Source organism: Ylistrum balloti, unplaced genomic scaffold (genome assembly GCF_031769215.1).
Source record: "Ylistrum balloti isolate Yb309-2 unplaced genomic scaffold, AGI_CSIRO_Ybal_v1 Utg371810, whole genome shotgun sequence".
NCBI classification, from domain to species: domain Eukaryota; kingdom Metazoa; phylum Mollusca; class Bivalvia; order Pectinida; family Pectinidae; genus Ylistrum; species Ylistrum balloti.
In genome coordinates this window covers 122,156-143,228 of record NW_026782902.1, presented here as the reverse complement: position 1 = coordinate 143,228, position 21,073 = coordinate 122,156, and the positions used below count along the sequence as shown (strand labels likewise).

The 21,073-nt window shown below is 35.7% G+C and overlaps 1 protein-coding gene across 3 annotated transcripts in view; it reads left to right on the top strand.

Annotated features, from left to right (window-relative positions):
- LOC132563657 (lysine-specific demethylase 5A-like) overlaps window positions 1-20,827 on the top strand; it is a 47,261-nt gene extending 26,434 nt beyond the window's left edge. For all 3 annotated transcript variants that reach the window (XM_060228396.1, XM_060228397.1, XM_060228395.1), the window contains exons 21-31: window positions 865-1,011; window positions 1,891-2,099; window positions 2,646-2,784; window positions 2,906-3,085; window positions 3,246-3,398; window positions 3,981-4,152; window positions 5,091-5,747; window positions 12,308-12,531; window positions 15,791-16,082; window positions 16,289-16,579; window positions 16,940-20,827. In XM_060228396.1, coding sequence (XP_060084379.1) covers window positions 865-1,011; window positions 1,891-2,099; window positions 2,646-2,784; window positions 2,906-3,085; window positions 3,246-3,398; window positions 3,981-4,152; window positions 5,091-5,747; window positions 12,308-12,531; window positions 15,791-16,082; window positions 16,289-16,579; window positions 16,940-17,625 — 3,150 coding nt within the window. In that variant the 3' untranslated portion in view covers window positions 17,626-20,827. The remainder of the gene's footprint in view (window positions 1-864; window positions 1,012-1,890; window positions 2,100-2,645; window positions 2,785-2,905; window positions 3,086-3,245; window positions 3,399-3,980; window positions 4,153-5,090; window positions 5,748-12,307; window positions 12,532-15,790; window positions 16,083-16,288; window positions 16,580-16,939) is intronic.
- Window positions 20,828-21,073: the final 246 nt, after the last annotated feature.

Sequence of the window (21,073 nt, the reverse complement as noted above, 5' to 3'; positions counted from 1 at the left end):
AAGCCTGTCTAAATGAAATCAGTGCTTGGATGAACTCAAATATGCTCAAGCTCAATCAGGAAAAGACAGAACTGATCGTCTTTTCCCACAAGTGTCAACACACTAAATTGCCAGTTCCTGTTATCACCAAATCAGAAACATTGGGGGTATCCATCAGTTCATCACCACAGATGCATGCAAGACACTGGTACATTCTCTTGTTACTTCTAGTTTAGACTATGGTAACGCGTTACTCGTTGGTGTATCTGATACACTTATGAGCCGCCTGCAGAGGGTACAGAACACCGCAGCACGCCTAGTTACCCGTACTCGAAAGAGGGACCACATTACACCAGTCCTTTACTTATTGCATTGGCTGCCCGTGCGATTCCGGTCACAGTACAAGATTTTGATGTATACATACAAGGCAATAAATGGAACAGCTCCTGAATATTTGCAGGAACTTGTCACCGTTTATCGGCCGTCACGATCACTACGATCGGAGACAGAATCCTTGTTGTGCGTTCCGAACTCTCGGACTGAGACTTATGGTAACCGGTGCTTTGGAAAGGTAGTGGCCACTTTGTGGAACAGCTTACCATCTGCTACTAGAAAGTCCAAATCCCTGGCCAAATTCAAGAGGGATATTAAAACCCACCTGTTTACGTCTGCATTTTAGACTCTCACGCAGACGTCCTGTATATACATACTTTCACCACTACTTACTTGATTTGGTTACTGTGTTACATATGTTGATTACTGTGTTATACATGTTCTATAAATTTTGTAGTAAGATTATTATGTAATTGTGAAGCGCATTAGAGTATTTTGTCAAAATAGATAGTGCGCTATATAAATGTTGTATATTATTTATTATTATTACAGGAACTGCTGGACAAAGTCATTGAGTTCCAAAGAGATGCCCAAGATGCATTAGAGGCAGACACTCCTGATTCAGAAAAAATAGAGCAACTGATTGACTTCAGCATTACACTGGATGTAGATTTACCTGAGATACCTAGACTCAAACAGGTAGGTGTTGAATTGGGAATGAAAGTTCACTTTGTTAATGGTCTTGATTTAAAAGAATGCATATGTAGATATTTTGAATTATTCATTACTTGGAAATTCATGCTGTATCAGTTGAAATGTTGGAATTTTGGTGTGTTTTGTACTTAAATTGGTGAAAATAATATTGAATATATATATATATTTTTTCAGATACAGAAAAATTTTACTTTAAGAGCTTATCAAGTCTTTTCTGTAATATAAAACATATAAACATAATTTATCAGTCTGAATTATGTGTTTTTGTAAACAGCTGGTTCAGATCTCCAGGTTCTATAAAGCTTCTGAAAAATTGATCATATTTTAACTAATTATTGTGGTGCTTCATAGGGCAGTGCAGAGGTGGGAGGTTTGAGTGGGGTGGGGTTAAGTTTTGGAAATATTTGGTGTGGATGTCTTTTATACAGTCTAGGTATCTATGAGTTAAACACAACATTAAGAATTGTTATGTTGCTTTCAGTTATGAAAAAGATGTTTAGGTACTTTATTTATAACTGACAGATCATAAAACCATCCTTACATTATTGAATTTCATTTAATATATAGAATGCTTGAAAGGCTTCAATTCTGCTACTCAATAGCTTTTACCATTTCACAATTACATTTGTGGTATGGAACTGAATGGTAGCAACATAGAATCCATCAGAATCAAGCTATGAAATGATAACACTTCATTTGATGGTTCAAACTGTATGGTATAGAAAGATAACTAGAGGACAAGGAAATGTTGTCTTAGTTCACTTAATCTATTTTTATTATCATATTTTTGTAAGAATTTCTACATTATATGTAGGAAATCTACCTAAAGTGTACAAAATATTTGTAAATTGTTTTGACCACCAGGTTCTACAACAAGCTAAGTGGCTGGATGAGGTGCGTCTCACGCTACGTGATCCTCTCAATGTGACCCTGGATGTGATGAGGGAACTGATGGAATCAGGTGTGGGCCTAGCTCCACACCCAGCGGTAGAGAAAGCCATGGCTGAGCTTCAGGAACTTCTTACCATTAGTGAGCGATGGGAAGAGAAAGCTAGGATCTGCCTCCAAGCCAGGTATTTAACCTTTTCTTTAACTCATTGTTAAAAGTACTATTTAAAGCAGGTTTGGGTTTGTTATTTATCTTGTCATTGTACTGTACTGAATAGTGGTGCTCCTTGGGGAAGAGTAATTAAACTCTGGGGAGTAAATCTACAAAATAGTGAGTATGAGTGAATCACAGATAATGGTAGTCATTTTATTGGTACAATTTATAAACATCAAAAAATGTAAAGTTTGGTTCTCAGCGGTATGAAAGTGGTTCAGAAAATATTTCATTATGTAACTTAGATATTTCACTAAACTTGCATTAAGTGTTTGATGTATAAAATAATTAAAAGACTTCAGTTCTGCCACTCAATAGCTTTTACCATTTCACAATTACATTTGTGGTATGGAACTGAATGGTAGCAACATAGAATCCATCAGAATCAAGCTATGAAATGATATGACTTCATTTGATGGTTCAAACTGTATGGTACAGAAGGTCATCTACTTAACCAGAGTAATCATAGTACACCAAGTTCATATTCTATCAGTATTCTGCTATTTATCCTTTGCAGGCCTAGACATGTGATGGCCACTTTGGAAGCTATCATTAACGAAGCTAAAGGTATTCCCGCCTACTTGCCAAATGTCACAGCTCTGAAGGATGCTTTAAGGAAAGCAAAGGACTGGACAGTGAAGGTGGAGAATGTACAGGTAAACTTTGGCATATGAATACTTGTCTTAAAATTTTAAAATACAATTGATTTCTTTGTATTGTGAATTAAAGAGAAACAGCAGATATTTTCAAATTAAAAAAGAATAATTTTTTTGCCAGAATTCTGACTCGTACCCCTACCTAGACATCCTGGAAAGTTTGGTGAACAAAGGCCGGCCCATTCCAGTTCGTCTGGACCAGCTGCCTCAGGTGGAGTCTCAGGTAGCTGCGGCTAAGTCCTGGAGAGAAAGAACTGCTAGAACATTCCTCAAGAAGAACTGTACTTACTCTCTCTTGGAGGTATGTATTATTGATAGAATATATTTTTTCTCCATTTTGATGAACTTTTCTTGAAATCATTTAAAGTACCGCATTCTCCTTGTTTTATCTGAATACCTAATTCTGTTTGATCATATTGTAAAGAAAAAAAATTGAAATCCTCAACATGAATGCAATTCAGGTGCTGTCTCCTCGAGCTGACATTGGCATCTACAGTGGAGGTAAAAACAAAAAGAAAAAATTTAAGGAAGGTGAAAAGGACAGGAAGGATGTTGAAACCAATAATAACAACCTGGACATCAAGGTCGAGGATCAGAGAGACCCAGCAGCCATTGTAAGTAGAAACGTTTGTGTGACAATGTAGCTAGCCATGTAAATGATTCAGTATTTTGACTTTATACAGACACTGCAGATAAATTTCACAGGTTTGGCTACCCAAAAGGTTTTGTCATTTCACTTATCTCTATTTGTGATATGGAACTGAATGGTAGCAACAGAGAAATCCACCAGATTCAAGTCATGGAATAGATTCAGATCTCTTCATGGTTAAAACTGCATGGTAGAGAAGCAGATACAGTTTGTATATTGTAAAACATTATGAAGAAAAGAAGTGTTGAAAATGCACCTAAAATGTATATTACCTTCAGATTCAGTGGTTTTTGCTAAAATCTGACATAGGAATTTAAGTCTTGATTGATTTGGAGGTAAGGAAAATTTAGGAAGGAGGGGATTGTTTAGGACAGTTTAGTTCAGATAACCTATCATTATCTCACTTTGGGGTGAAATCTGATTTTATACTTGTGATGTTGAAATGTCTGTCTTGCTTAATCAGTTCAGATTCATTGATTTCTTGCCAACAAACCAAAAATGTTCTGTAATAAGTATTTTCCTTAATTATGGGTTTAATTGTTTTCAGGTTGCAGCATTCAAAGTGGCAGAACAGAAGGAGGTGGACTGTATGTGTGAACTTAGGGAAAGGAATGTGAACAAGATCAGTCAAGAGGGAGATGAAGTCAAGTACTGTGTATGTCGGAAAGGAGCTTCAGGCTTTATGTTACAGTGTGAACTCTGCAAGGACTGGTTTCATGGTAAGTCATTATAGCATGTCATGTCGTGGAAGGCATATAGTATTACCCAAGTCTGTCCTGTTCCATTCCTAATTTTTATACGCCCGTCGAAAGACTATTTTTATTTCACTATAGCAATCTTGTCCGGAGATCTCCTCCAACATTTTTCAACCCATCTTTATGAAACTTGGTAGGCTTAATCACCATGATATGAAATTGTGTTTTCCTGAACTGGGTTTTGATTAGACAATTTGAACAAGAGTTATGCCCCTTTGTTTATTTCACTATAGAAATCTTGTTCGGATATCTCCTCCTACATTTTTCAGCTGATCTTTATGAAAGTTTGTATGCTTAATCACCATGATATGAAATATAAAAATGTTGTCTGAATATTTCCTCTAGCCTATGTTCCATGCAAAACATTTGTTTTTGATATTCACGGGCATATTTTGTTCCGCTTTGCAGTACTCTTGTTGTGTTTTATCATCAGAGCCTGTCAACAGATTTGGTTCATATTTACAGAATAATGAAATCATCAATCTCTACAATTTCATATATTATGGTCATCATCAGTCAAGGTTATAAGATCAAAGGTCATACTTTACATCAATAACAGAAAATGGTACTTCAGTGTATGATCGTAAGAATTGGTTTCATATTTTATAGACATTTTCTAGATACGTCTCTACTAAGATTGCACTAATAATCTTCAGATCACTACTTAGGTAATGAGCTCTGACAAGCAATCTTTATTCTTTTGATCACTAGATCCAGATATGAAAGGACCATTTCTATTAAAGTATTGTTCACTTGTACAGAGATTACATCATGTATTCTGCAAAGATTGTTTCTGTCCTAGGTGATAAATTTAAAGGTTTGTTTCTTCATTACAACAATTTCCAAAAGTATTTTCATTATCAATCAGAATAAGTGATTAATGCTAGGCTTTTCATTTACAGGAACATGTGTACCACTTCCAAAATCTGCAAATATGAAAAATAAATCGTCTCAAGCAGCAGCTGTACAGGCTGCTAAAGATCTCAAGTTTTTATGTCCCCAGTGTTTACGGTCTCGACGTCCTCGACTAGAGACCATTCTTTCTCTTCTTGTTTCCCTCCAAAAACTTCCTGTGCGCTTGCCAGAGGGGGAGGCCCTTCAGTGTTTAACAGAACGTGCCATGGCGTGGCAGGATCGTGCACGCCAAGCTCTAACCACAAGTGAACTTGCCTCAGCTTTAGCCAAACTCAGTGTGTTGAGTCAGAGAATGGTGGAGCAGGCAGCACGGGAAAAAACTGAGAAAATCATAAATGCTGAACTGCTTAAAGCTGCAAATAATCCAGAGTTACAAGGACATTTAGCCAGTGTAACTCAAAGTGCTTTTGGGGGGAATGCAGGAGGTGGCACTGCTACTACACCTTTGACGGGGAAACATTCAGATTCTGGAAACTTTAGTTTGGATTCAGAAAACTCATTTACGATTCCATTGTCACCTCAGTCATCACACAACTCAGATGACATTCAGATGGAAGTGGAAGTGATCAGCTCAGCACAACAGCAACAAAACCATAGTGGCATGTCAGAGCATGCTTATTCTTCTGCCTCCAAAACCAGTAATAGTAAGTACAAATACAACAAAACCACAGTGGCATGTCAGAACATGCCTAGTCTACTGCCTCTAAAACCAGTAATAGTAAGTACAAATACAACAAAACCACAGTGGCATGTCAGAACATGCCTAGTCTACTGCCTCTAAAACCAGTAATAGTAAGTACAACAAAACCACAGTGACATATCAGAACATGCCTAGTCTACTGCCTCTAAAACCAGTAATAGTAAGTACAAATACAACAAAACCACAGTGACATATCAGAACATGCCTAGTCTACTGCCTCTAAAACCAGTAATAGTAAGTACAAATACAACAAAACCACAGTGGCATGTCAGAACATGCCTAGTCTACTGCCTCTAAAACCAGTGACAGTAAATACAACAAAACCACAGTGACATGTCAGAACATGCCTAGTCTACTGCCTCTAAAACCAGTGACAGTAAATACAACAAAACCACAGTGGCATGTCAGAACATGCCTAGTCTACTGCCTCTAAAACCAGTAATAGTAAGTACAAATACAACAAAACCACAGTGGCATGTCAGAACATACCTAGTCTACTGCCTCTAAAACCAGTAATAGTAAGTACAAATACAACAAAACCACAGTGACATGTCAGAACATGCCTAGTCTACTGCCTCTAAAACCAGTAATAGTAAGTACAAATACAACAAAACCACAGTGGCATGTCAGAACATGCCTAGTCTACTGCCTCTAAAACCAGTGACAGTAAATACAACAAAACCACAGTGGCATGTCAGAACATGCCTAGTCTACTGCCTCTAAAACCAGTAATAGTAAATACAACAAAACCACAGTGACATGTCAGAACATGCCTAGTCTACTGCCTCTAAAACCAGTAATAGTAAGTACAAATACAACAAAACCACAGTGACATGTCAGAACATGCCTAGTCTACTGCCTCTAAAACCAGTAATAGTAAGTACAAATACAACAAAACCACAGTGGCATGTCAGAACATGCCTAGTCTACTGCCTCTAAAACCAGTAATAGTAAGTACAAATACAACAAAACCACAGTGACATATCAGAACATGCCTAGTCTACTGCCTCTAAAACCAGTAATAGTAAGTACAAATACAACAAAACCACAGTGGCATGTCAGAACATGCCTAGTCTACTGCCTCTAAAACCAGTAATAGTAAATACAACAAAACCACAGTGACATGTCAGAACATGCCTAGTCTACTGCCTCTAAAACCAGTAATAGTAAACAAATACAACAAAACCACAGTGACATGTCAGAACATGCCTAGTCTACTGCCTCTAAAACCAGTAATAGTAAATACAACAAAACCACAGTGACATGTCAGAACATGCCTAGTCTACTGCCTCTAAAACCAGTAATAGTAAATACAACAAAACCACAGTGGCATGTCAGAACATGCCTAGTCTACTGCCTCTAAAACCAGTAATAGTAAATACAACAAAACCACAGTGACATGTCAGAACATGCCTAGTCTACTGCCTCTAAAACCAGTAATAGTAAATACAACAAAACCACAGTGACATGTCAGAACATGCCTAGTCTACTGCCTCTAAAACCAGTAATAGTAAATACAACAAAACCACAGTGACATATCAGAACATGCCTAGTCTACTGCCTCTAAAACCAGTAATAGTAAATACAACAAAACCACAGTGACATGTCAGAACATGCCTAGTCTACTGCCTCTAAAACCAGTAATAGTAAATACAACAAAACCACAGTGACATGTCAGAACATGCCTAGTCTACTGCCTCTAAAACCAGTAATAGTAAATACAACAAAACCACAGTGACATATCAGAACATGCCTAGTCTACTGCCTCTAAAACCAGTAATAGTAAATACAACAAAACCACAGTGACATATCAGAACATGCCTAGTCTACTGCCTCTAAAACCAGTAATAGTAAATACAACAAAACCACAGTGACATGTCAGAACATGCCTAGTCTACTGCCTCTAAAACCAGTAATAGTAAATACAACAAAACCACAGTGACATGTCAGAACATGCCTAGTCTACTGCCTCTAAAACCAGTAATAGTAAATACAACAAAACCACAGTGACATGTCAGAACATGCCTAGTCTACTGCCTCTAAAACCAGTAATAGTAAATACAACAAAACCACAGTGACATGTCAGAACATGCCTAGTCTACTGCCTCTAAAACCAGTAATAGTAAGTACAAATACAACAAAACCACAGTGACATGTCAGAACATGCCTAGTCTACTGCCTCTAAAACCAGTAATAGTAAATACAACAAAACCACAGTGACATGTCAGAACATGCCTAGTCTACTGCCTCTAAAACCAGTAATAGTAAATACAACAAAACCACAGTGACATGTCAGAACATGCCTAGTCTACTGCCTCTAAAACCAGTGATAGTAAATACAACAAAACCACAGTGACATGTCAGAACATGCCTAGTCTACTGCCTCTAAAACCAGTAATAGTAAATACAACAAAACCACAGTGACATGTCAGAACATGCCTAGTCTACTGCCTCTAAAACCAGTAATAGTAAGTACAAATACAACAAAACCACAGTGACATGTCAGAACATGCCTAGTCTACTGCCTCTAAAACCAGTAATAGTAAATACAACAAAACCACAGTGACATGTCAGAACATGCCTAGTCTACTGCCTCTAAAACCAGTAATAGTAAGTACAAATACAACAAAACCACAGTGACATGTCAGAACATGCCTAGTCTACTGCCTCTAAAACCAGTAATAGTAAATACAACAAAACCACAGTGACATGTCAGAACATGCCTAGTCTACTGCCTCTAAAACCAGTAATAGTAAATACAACAAAACCACAGTGACATGTCAGAACATGCCTAGTCTACTGCCTCTAAAACCAGTAATAGTAAATACAACAAAACCACAGTGACATGTCAGAACATGCCTAGTCTACTGCCTCTAAAACCAGTAATAGTAAATACAACAAAACCACAGTGACATGTCAGAACATGCCTAGTCTACTGCCTCTAAAACCAGTAATAGTAAATACAACAAAACCACAGTGACATGTCAGAACATGCCTAGTCTACTGCCTCTAAAACCAGTAATAGTAAATACAACAAAACCACAGTGACATGTCAGAACATGCCTAGTCTACTGCCTCTAAAACCAGTAATAGTAAATACAACAAAACCACAGTGACATGTCAGAACATGCCTAGTCTACTGCCTCTAAAACCAGTAATAGTAAGTACAAATACAACAAAACCACAGTGGCATGTCAGAACATGCCTAGTCTACTGCCTCTAAAACCAGTAATAGTAAATACAACAAAACCACAGTGACATGTCAGAACATGCCTAGTCTACTGCCTCTAAAACCAGTGACAGTAAATACAACAAAACCACAGTGGCATGTCAGAACATGCCTAGTCTACTGCCTCTAAAACCAGTAATAGTAAATACAACAAAACCACAGTGACATGTCAGAACATGCCTAGTCTACTGCCTCTAAAACCAGTGATAGTAAATACAACAAAACCACAGTGACATGTCAGAACATACAACAAAACCACAGTGACATGTCAGAACATGCCTAGTCTACTGCCTCTAAAACCAGTAATAGTAAATACAACAAAACCACAGTGACATGTCAGAACATGCCTAGTCTACTGCCTCTAAAACCAGTAATAGTAAGTACAAATACAACAAAACCACAGTGACATGTCAGAACATGCCTAGTCTACTGCCTCTAAAACCAGTAATAGTAAGTACAAATACAACAAAACCACAGTGACATGTCAGAACATGCCTAGTCTACTGCATCTAAAACCAGTATTAGTAGTACAAATACAACAAAACCACAGTGACATATCAGAACATGCCTAGTCTACTGCCTCTAAAACCAGTAATAGTAAATACAACAAAACCACAGTACAATACAACAAAACCACAGTGACATGTCAGAACATGCCTAGTCTACTGCCTCTAAAACCAGTAATAGTAAATACAACAAAACCACAGTGACATGTCAGAACATGCCTAGTCTACTGCCTCTAAAACCAGTAATAGTAAGTACAAATACAACAAAACCACAGTGACATGTCAGAACATGCCTAGTCTACTGCCTCTAAAACCAGTACAACAAAACCACAGTGACATGTCAGAACATGCCTAGTCTACTGCCTCTAAAACCAGTGATAGTAGTAAATACAACAAAACCACAGTGACATGTCAGAACATGCCTAGTCTACTGCCTCTAAAACCAGTGATAGTAAATACAACAAAACCACAGTGACATGTCAGAACATGCCTAGTCTACTGCCTCTAAAACCAGTAATAGTAAATACAACAAAACCACAGTGACATGTCAGAACATGCCTAGTCTACTGCCTCTAAAACCAGTAATAGTAAGTACAAATACAACAAAACCACAGTGACATGTCAGAACATGCCTAGTCTACTGCCTCTAAAACCAGTAATAGTAAGTACAAATACAACAAAACCACAGTGACATGTCAGAACATGCCTAGTCTACTGCCTCTAAAACCAGTAATAGTAAGTACAAATACAACAAAACCACAGTGACATGTCAGAACATGCCTAGTCTACTGCCTCTAAAACCAGTAATAGTAAGTACAAATACAACAAAACCACAGTGACATGTCAGAACATGCCTAGTCTACTGCCTCTAAAACCAGTAATAGTAAGTACAAATACAACAAAACCACAGTGACATGTCAGAACATGCCTAGTCTACTGCCTCTAAAACCAGTAATAGTAAGTACAAATACAACAAAACCACAGTGGCATGTCAGAACATGCCTAGTCTACTGCCTCTAAAACCAGTGACAGTAAATACAACAAAACCACAGTGACATATCAGAACATGCCTAGTCTACTGCCTCTAAAACCAGTAATAGTAAATACAACAAAACCACAGTGACATGTCAGAACATGCCTAGTCTACTGCCTCTAAAACCAGTAATAGTAAATACAACAAAACCACAGTGACATGTCAGAACATGCCTAGTCTACTGCCTCTACTGCAATTACCTTCAAAATCAGTTATACGAAGTAGTTAGTACAATACATTCTGCCTCTAAAACCATTGACAACAAGTACTATTCTGTAGTCAACACTGCTATGATAAAAGATTACTAATTTAATCTCGATTACAAGTGTTTACTGAAATAATACTTTACTTTATATTGCTATTTGTAACCAGTTAGTTCACCTACAAATAGACAATAGCTGCCAGAGGTGTCTCTGGGGTTTTTTTTTTTCCTGATAATGGTATTTAATACTTTATATACTTACCAGAGTGCCTTGGTCATGTTTATCAATAGTTTAAGAACATCACTTTGACAATAAAAGTCATTTACAGGGATGGGACAAAGTTGAAAAACAGTTGAAACTTGTCTCAAAATCACTGGAGTCAAAATTTTGCTAGAGTTGTAATAATTGCCAAGTCCTAATTTTTTCTCATTTATATCTTTGTAATATTAGTTCAGATAATTCAAATTTCATTGAGTCGAAATTTCGGTTGACTTGAAGGGATTTTTCAGTCCCGTCAGTTGTAAAATAAAGGAAAAAGTCATTTATTGTCAGGAAATTAATTTTTTGTCAAAAATCGGCACATCTTCTGAAGAAATCAGTCAATACGTACACTGATTAGAAAGTCACCTGTGCATAACACATAGCTAATTACGGCTTATCAGTCCATTGTACTCACAACACTTGGTCTGTGGCGGTTAATTACCTTTTTAATGATCCAATTAAGGGTTTGCTTCTTAATAAGTGTCACCATCCTGTAGCAGTGACTTACCTGTATGTTAAAAAACGATAAAAATGAAACTGTCAAACCAGTAAGAACGTAATGCTGAAATCAGATCCTCATAATTCCGAGAGAAACTTATTTTGAACTTGTTTACTAAATGACTGTGATGGGCCACTTTGTTAGATTTAATTTTTGGACAATGAATTGCTGAAAGTATTTTACATTGATAGAATCTATATCTGGGCGTCTTGTGCTTGTACAATGTTTTCTGTAACAGGTAAAACCTTTCTAGTGCTGCGTTCTTCATATGTTTATTTATTGATAATAATATCATATTGATATGATCTGTAGCTTCATTCATCGCTTCTTGTAGCATATCAAAAGCAAATTTTTATTTCATTTGGATGAATAAGTAATAAAAGGAGAAAGTAGAAATAAATTTGTTAATTAACTGCCATGTACATAACAGATTAAACTATGCTCTGTGTGTGCTGTCATAGTCCTACTTTGTTAAACCGTAATTAATGTCAGGAAACTGAAATCATCAACCTTATCCATACGCTTTGAGTCAAAATTCAGAGAGGTCAAAATCATTTCCATGGTCCCTTGAATTTTGAGATAATGAGTTTTTACTGTACTAATTATATACGTACAGCGATGGAGGAAAATTCAAAATTGAAAAACTAGGGAGCCTATTTTCATTGATAGAAATCATTTATATGTTATTGTTAACTTCTTCAGATTCAGTATGTAAGAAAATCTTCATTTTGTATCACAAAAGATAAAAAACACTAACCTGATGTGTTTTGCAGGTGCATCACCACGTAAACACCAACGGAAGTCACCACTGGTGGCACGGACTCTTGAAGCCCCTGTCCTTGAACTTTCAAGCACAGCGAAAAGTCAGCTAGAGGAACTGATGATGGAGGGAGACCTTCTAGAAGTGTCTTTGGATGAGACACAACACATCTGGAGGATTTTACAGGCCTGTCAGCCAAGAGCAGACCATAAGTTCCTCGAACTTGATGACAATAAGGTATACTTAATTACTGAGCTTATAGACATAAGTCACCTGATGACAATAAGGTATGCTTAATTACTGAGCTTATAGACATAAGTCACCTGATGACAATAAGGTATGCTTAATTACTGAGCTTATAGACATAAGTCACCTGATGACAATAAGGTATGCTTAATTACTGATCTTATAGGCATAAGTCACCTGATGGCAATAAGGTATGCTTAATTACTAACCTATAGACTTAGACCTGATGACAATAAGGTATGCTTGACAATATGGTATGCTTAATTACTAACTTATAGACAGTATCACCTGATGAGTCATAGACCTGATGACAATAAGGTATGCTTAATTACTGATCTTATAGACATAAGTCACCTGATGACAATAAGGTATGCTTAATTACTGATCTTATAGACATAAGTCACCTGAATAAGGTATGCTTAATTACTGTCACCTGATGACAATAACTTATAGACAGTAGTCACCTGATGACAATAAGGTATGCTTAATACTGAACTTATAGGCATAAGTCACCTGATGGCAATAAGGTTAATTACTAACCTACTTAGTCACCTGATGACAATAAGGTATGTCACCTGATGACAATAAGGTATGCTTAATTACTGATCTTATAGGCATAAGTCACCTGATGACAATAAGGTATGCTTAATTACTAACTTATAGACTTCACCTATGACAATAAGACAATACTGATCTTATAGGCATAAGTCACCTGATGTCACCTGATGACAATAAGGTATGCTTAATTACTGATCTTATAGACATAAGTCACCTGATGACAATAAGGAAAGCTTAATTACAGATCTAATAGACATAAGTCACCTGATGACAATAAGGTATGCTTAATTACTGATCTTATAGACATAAGTCACCTGATGACAATAAGGTATGCTTAATTACTGATCTTATAGACATAAGTCACCTGATGACAATAAGGTATGCTTAATTACTATGAATTACTTATAGGCATAAGTCACCTGATGGCAATAAGGTATGCTTAATTACTAACCTATAGACTTAGTCACCTGATGACAATAAGGTATGCTTAATTACTGATCTTATAGACATAAGTCACCTGATGACAATATGGTATGCTTAATTACTAACTTATAGACAGTAGTCACCTGATGACAATAAGGTATGCTTAATTACTGATCTTATAGACATAAGTCACCTGATGACAATAAGGTATGCTTAATTACTGATCTTATAGACATAAGTCACCTGATGACAATAAGGTATGCTTAATTACTGATCTTATAGACATAAGTCACCTGATGACAATAAGGTATGCTTAATTACTGATCTTATAGGCATAAGTCACCTGATGACAATAAGGTATGCTTAATTACTGAGCTTATAGACATAAGTCACCTGATGACAATAAGGTATGCTTAATTACTAACTTATAGACAGTAGTCACCTGATGACAATAAGGTATGCTTAATACTGATCTTATAGGCATAAGTCACCTGATGGCAATAAGGTATGCTTAATTACTAACCTATAGACTTAGTCACCTGATGACAATAAGGTATGCTTAATTACTAACTTATAGACAGTCACCTGATGACAATATGGTATGCTTAATTACTGATCTTATAGGCATAAGTCACCTGATGACAATAAGGTATGCTTAATTACTAACTTATAGACATAAGTCACCTGATGACAATAAGGTATGCTTAATACTGATCTTATAGGCATAAGTCACCTGATGGCAATAAGGTATGCTTAATTACTAACCTATAGACTTAGTCACCTGATGACAATAAGGTATGCTTAATTACTGATCTTATAGACATAAGTCACCTGATGACAATATGGTATGCTTAATTACTAACTTATAGACAGTAGTCACCTGATGACAATAAGGTATGCTTAATTACTGATCTTATAGACATAAGTCACCTGATGACAATAAGGTATGCTTAATTACTGATCTTATAGACATAAGTCACCTGATGACAATAAGGTATGCTTAATTACTGATCTTATAGACATAAGTCACCTGATGACAATAAGGTATGCTTAATTACTGATCTTATAGGCATAAGTCACTTGATGACAATAAGGTATGCTTAATTACTTAGCTTATAGACATAAGTCACCTGATGACAATAAGGTATGCTTAATTACTAACTTATAGACAGTAGTCACCTGATGACAATAAGGTATGCTTAATACTGATCTTATAGGCATAAGTCACCTGATGGCAATAAGGTATGCTTAATTACTAACCTATAGACTTAGTCACCTGATGACAATAAGGTATGCTTAATTACTAACTTATAGACAGTCACCTGATGACAATATGGTATGCTTAATTACTGATCTTATAGGCATAAGTCACCTGATGACAATAAGGTATGCTTAATTACTAACTTATAGACATAAGTCACCTGATGACAATAAGGTATGCTTAATACTGATCTTATAGGCATAAGTCACCTGATGGCAATAAGGTATGCTTAATTACTAACCTATAGACTTAGTCACCTGATGACAATAAGGTATGCTTAATTACTGATCTTATAGACATAAGTCACCTGATGACAATATGGTATGCTTAATTACTAACTTATAGACAGTAGTCACCTGATGACAATAAGGTATGCTTAATTACTGATCTTATAGACATAAGTCACCTGATGACAATAAGGTATGCTTAATTACTGATCTTATAGGCATAAGTCACCTGATGACAATAAGGTATGCTTAATTACTGATCTTATAGACATAAGTCACCTGATGACAATAAGGTATGCTTAATTACTGATCTTATAGGCATAAGTCACCTGATGACAATAAGGTATGCTTAATTACTGATCTTATAGACAGTAGTCACCTGATGACAATAAGGTATGCTTAATTACTGATCTTATAGACATAAGTCACCTGATGACAATAAGGTATGCTTAATTACTGATCTTATAGACATAAGTCACCTGATGACAATAAGGTATGCTTAATTACTGATCTTATAGACAGTAGTCACCTGATGACAATAAGGTATGCTTAATTACTGATCTTATAGACATAAGTCACCTGATGACAATAAGGTATGCTTAATTACTGATCTTATAGACATAAATCACCTGATGACAATAAGTCGCCTAAGTCAAACCGTTTTCTTTTGGTCCCACCAACTTGAACATAAGTTGTTTGGAAAATAATCATGATTATAATCATTTAATAATATTATAGCCATTCAAACACATTTGTAAACCTTTGATATTTATTGTTTCAGGATAGCATCTCAAGTATTCCCATCAGCACTGAGAGGGAGAAACTTCAGATCAAGATAAAGAAGGAAAAAGACCCTGAGAAGAAAAAGAAGAAAAGGAAAAAGTTAGAAGATGGGATGGAGGTAAAGATTAAGAAGAGTAAAGAGGTAAAGGAGGTTGCAGAAGCAGGTGCTGGAGAAGCAGGAGGAGGTGGAGGGATCCCTATGATCAAAGTCAAGAAAATAAAGATAAAGAAGGAAAAAGACCCCATCAAGGAAAAGAAAGTAGCCAAGGACCTGGACAATATGGAAATAGGTAAATGGGTTCTCTCCAATTGTTTGCAGGAATTTTAGAATATATTTCATGAAAATGTTATCTATCTTCTATTGTATATTAGTATATATTATTGTTTAAATGTGGCAACTCAATTAATTTTGCATATTGACTGTCAAGATTGAACAAATCAAAATTTCATGAAAATACTTGTACTAAAGTATGATATTATTGTCCATCTCATTTAGCTGCCAGCATGGACATATCAACTATAGCTTCAGAAGCTGAGAAGATTAAGAAAGCTGGAGAAAAAGCTGATAGATTGAAAAAGTTGGGAGAGGAGAAACTGAAAAAGAAAAAAACTAAAGTGGTGAAGAAAGAAGGAGTGGTGGTGGTAGAGGAACTCATCAAAAAGAAGAAGATGAAACCAAAAGTAAAACGGGAGAGGAAAGAAAAGGAAAGCCTGGTGGTGCAAGATGATGATAAGGAAGATGAGAATGATGATGACTGTGCAGCATCAAAATGCCTAAAACCTACAGGTATGTTATCCTCCAATGCACAGGTATGTTCTCACTCCAGCAGGTACAATATCTTATGTGAAGTGTATATTGGTACATCATTAAGTCATTGTGCACTACTAACATTAATAGGCAAGGAGTGTATTATCAAGCCAGTAAATCTATTTTCCTTGAAACTTTGGTGAAATTCTGAAAAGAATTATGCCCCTGGTTTAGGTAGTGACAGTATTGGGTGACAAGAGATGGAGGGTACATTGTACATACAAGGATAGATAATATTCTGGGGAAGTCTCAAATTAGCTAAGTTAAACCTCTTTCAGTTAATTAACTTTATACTGTATACAGATTACCATTGAAAATTTTTTTTATTTTCCTTTACAGGTGAGGAGGTCAACTGGGTACAATGTGATCGCTGCGAGGACTGGTACCATTTACTTTGTGTAGGCTTGGGACAGGAAGAGATCTCTGAGGATGAGGAGTATAAGTGTTTCAAGTGTAGGAACGAGCAGTGCTCGGACCCCTATGTTTCCCCTGTCATATCCGACCCCCGCATGCCACATAGTATGGACTCCCAAGTTCCTGACAACCAAGTGCCAGTCATTAAGTCAGAACCACAGGACCTGACATGTCATGAGTCAATGGACTTGACGATGGACGTGCCGTCAGAGGCAGATGAGTACACATCTGTAGTTGAGGAATCTGTCATGACGTGTCTGGATGTTTCCACAGAGAACACAAACAACAGCAGTGAAGAAGTTCCCAACAAGAAACAGGCTACTGCTGTGCTTGGTGAAAACTGCCAAGTTATGACAAAGGTCATGGCACTTCCCTCTGATGCTATGGACATTGAAGAGGACAGGTTCTCAGAATCCACAACAACAAAGTTTGGGTTAGGGAACTGTATTGAAGAGACTGTGATAGAGGAAGAATCCATTGTGGACAAAAGTGTTGTGAATGACCCATCAGTTAATGACTGTAGTGTGGAGGTCACTTCTCGGAATTCAAATAAGGACACACCTCTCCTTGACAGTGGACAGATAGACACATTGATTGAGTCTGTGTCCTGATTTAGTTGTGTGTCAGATCCTTTTATTTTTGTCCAATCATCAGTCTGATGTCCTGATGTGCTCAGTGCTTACAGTCATTTTCTTGGGACTTGTGGTCAAGAGAGAGATAGGCAGGCTTTCTTGTCATAATGTGCTAAACATAATTGAGAACTCAACCCTGAGTTGAACAGAAATCTCAGACTTTCAATCAAATTTAAACTCTCGATGAGTTTTTACCACCAGTATAGCTAATATAGGCACATGATGAAATCAGGCTTACACTGAAAATAAACCAGAAATCACTTCTTGTGAATTCCTAGTCCTAGAATTATTGTGAGAGTTCAAGCTTTTGTTTTGTTCATGTGTATTGATGAAATTGTGTAAGAGGAGAATCATACATATTGAGTGAGAGTGGAACAAACAAGGCAATACTTGTGTACAGTTATTGAATGTTGTTTCTTTGTAATACATATTTCTTCACATACCTCATTGAATTCAATATTCTGTATACCATGTTACACTACAGCATTGGGAGTTTGAATCTGTATTCTATATTGTAAAAGAGCATTTTTATATGCCAGTTTTTTTTTTATTTCATAGCTTTTTTTCATTGAAAAATTAATTTCATAGATTCTTTTTTCTTTTTCTTCCTCTGTCAAAAAAGGCTGGTTTGGATGATGTTGGATGTGAATGTATTTTACTTGTTTGGATTTAGAGAATGATCATGTACATGCTGTTCAAAATACAATATTTGGCTAAAATCAGATTTCTTTATCAATATGAGCTCCCTTGTTGATGAATATAATGTGTTCAAGTTAGGGTGTTCATCTCTTTTAGTGTTTCTAAAATAACAACCGGTTAAATCTACTACACATGTTGCATTAATTTCATTATTAATATTCAAAATTTTTTTGGAAACAGACAAAAAAAAAATGCTTGCTGGAAATTTCATATCCTACTTTTGCTTTGTTTACTTGTATTTTTAAAAAGAAAAAAAGAAAGTATTTCATGTAAACCATTGCTTTTAATTTGAGGGAAGGTTTTATTTGGAAAAGTAAAGAATGGAAGAATTGTGTTCAAGAGATTTTTAACTCTGGTTTGAGGTCACAGTAAACAGTATATTTCCTTTTATTGGTTTTGGCGTTAGAGTTACCTCCCCTTTCGAGTTAAGTATCTCATATGCAATAATTTCAATCAGAATTAACAGATTGCTGTTAGTAGATTTGACATACTTTTGATAGCTATTATTCAGTATCCCTGAGCTATTGAACATTCAAATAGAAACAAATGTTTAGAAAAGCTGCCCTCTTTCTTGACCTAAATATGTAATTCTGTTGACTTCTCTATGATATCCAATGATAAATGAAGATACAAGGTTTTCCTAACATGGGAGGCAAAAAATTAAAGGTGACCATAGGGCATAAAGTGAAATGAAACATTTAATGAACAAGTACAGTAAAAACACTGTTGTGACATCTTGTTTGAAAAATTACAATGACTATTCCAGGGAAGGGGTCGGTTAAAAATATGATTTTGTACAAACTTGGATTTAATCACTTAAAAGAATCACCCTGCTATGATATAGAACTATAACTTGCTGGATATGCTTTTCATTTCTAAGATTATAATTTCAGGACAAGTTGGGAGTCATTTCAGAATCAGCCATATTTACTGTCCATGTACTTCTAATAATATTAAATGCTGAATGTGATGTGCAGTAAATGGAAGAAACAAATAAAATCTCTACTGAGCTTATCTCGGATGTTTTAGTAAGAAACCATTTTGGCTGCTTCATACTACTCATAATAATTCTAGAGAAAATATCATTTCATGTCTGTAAAATTGATTTTGAAACTTAATTTATTTTATGCTTCTTTACCTATGCTTTGTAAATGCTTTACATTATCATAATTATGTATATGTACACCTGAACATTTTACTGTATGTGCATGTTATCCATGAGATGAAATACAGTAACAATCCTTTTTACTTCTTTATGGTGATAGTTTTGATATTTATGTTCGAAACTCTTTAAAACTACTGGCAGAAGTAGGCTACGAGATTTTTCAAATGAATGCAAAGCAGAAATTTCTAGTTATCAAATAACTTTATTTTTCAAACTTGATTTTGTAACAATCCTTAGTATATGATGCTGTTAAGAACATTCTTCGTGTTGCCATCTAGTTTTATTTTACTGAAAAACATGACGGAATCATGTACTGTATACTTGATATTTGTTCACAGTACATTATAAAGTTACCATTTTAATACAAAAGATGATGTGAATATGTTGAATTTCATTTTTGATGAGGAACATTTTGTATTATTGTAAGTATGACTTCTTACAGAAAATCTGTTGTGGCCTTTTCAAACACCTGCTCTAAAAAAATAATAATTCCCCAAAATATTTTGTAGAATCATATTATTTTCCAACTTTAGCAATGTTTTGCCTCCAAATTGTTATTTTCCAAGTGTTTTTTGTTTTTGGTCACATTTTGGTGGTTTACATGTTATGTATTCAGAATATAGAGTGTTCTGTTGATGTGTCTTGAAAAACAATATTCAAACAATAAGGAGTGATTTTGATTTGAAGATCGGATAATGATCCAGCATACAACGCCAAATAATGCATTGCAGCTGTCACCTTTTATGCCTCAGAACTTTTCTGATCACTGCAGAAATTTGTTCACTTGCTGGACCCTTTCCTCGTATCAACCAGTGTTTAAAATGAGTCTTATATCACTTTGCTGTATAATATCCTTTTTTCCCACATACTGCTACATACACTGTGATTCTTACTCACTAAAGCATATAACATCTCCAAGTTATAAATGAAAAGTCATTGTAAGATGTTCCAAAATAAGATTGGGGAAATTGTAAAGATAAAGCCTCCACTTTGTATTCAATAGCATAAAACATTAAAACAAACATACAGAGGAATGTGTAATGAACCCTTGATACTAAATATGCATTACTTATTTGTTCAGAAAAAGTGGAAACATAGACATATAATTCTGAATGATAATTCTCTATATATTAGCTGAACATAGTGTGTGTAGATTGTATATGCTGACAAAAGTGCTTTGTGGATAAAGCTTTAATATCAGTATATTGATCTATGTAGGATTTGTTGTATAAATAGTCAATTCTGTAAAATTTTGTCACATTGCAGAAATGCAACCAAAAAATATAATAAATTTTATTGACTTTGTCAATACATGTATCTACAGGTTTGGTTTTATTAATTGATGTTGATGCTCAACTGAAGCATTGTAGTATCAAGTTTGTTTGTATAAGCGCCTACCAGGATTTTAGAGTGTCTACAAGAATGTACTTCAAGGATTGAATGAGCGCCTGTAAGGATTATTCAAACACCTACCAGAGTTATACAAGTGTCTACATAGATTGTACAAGTACCTACCAGAATGTTTAAAATCTAGGAGGTTACTGAGGGAAATTGAAAGAAATG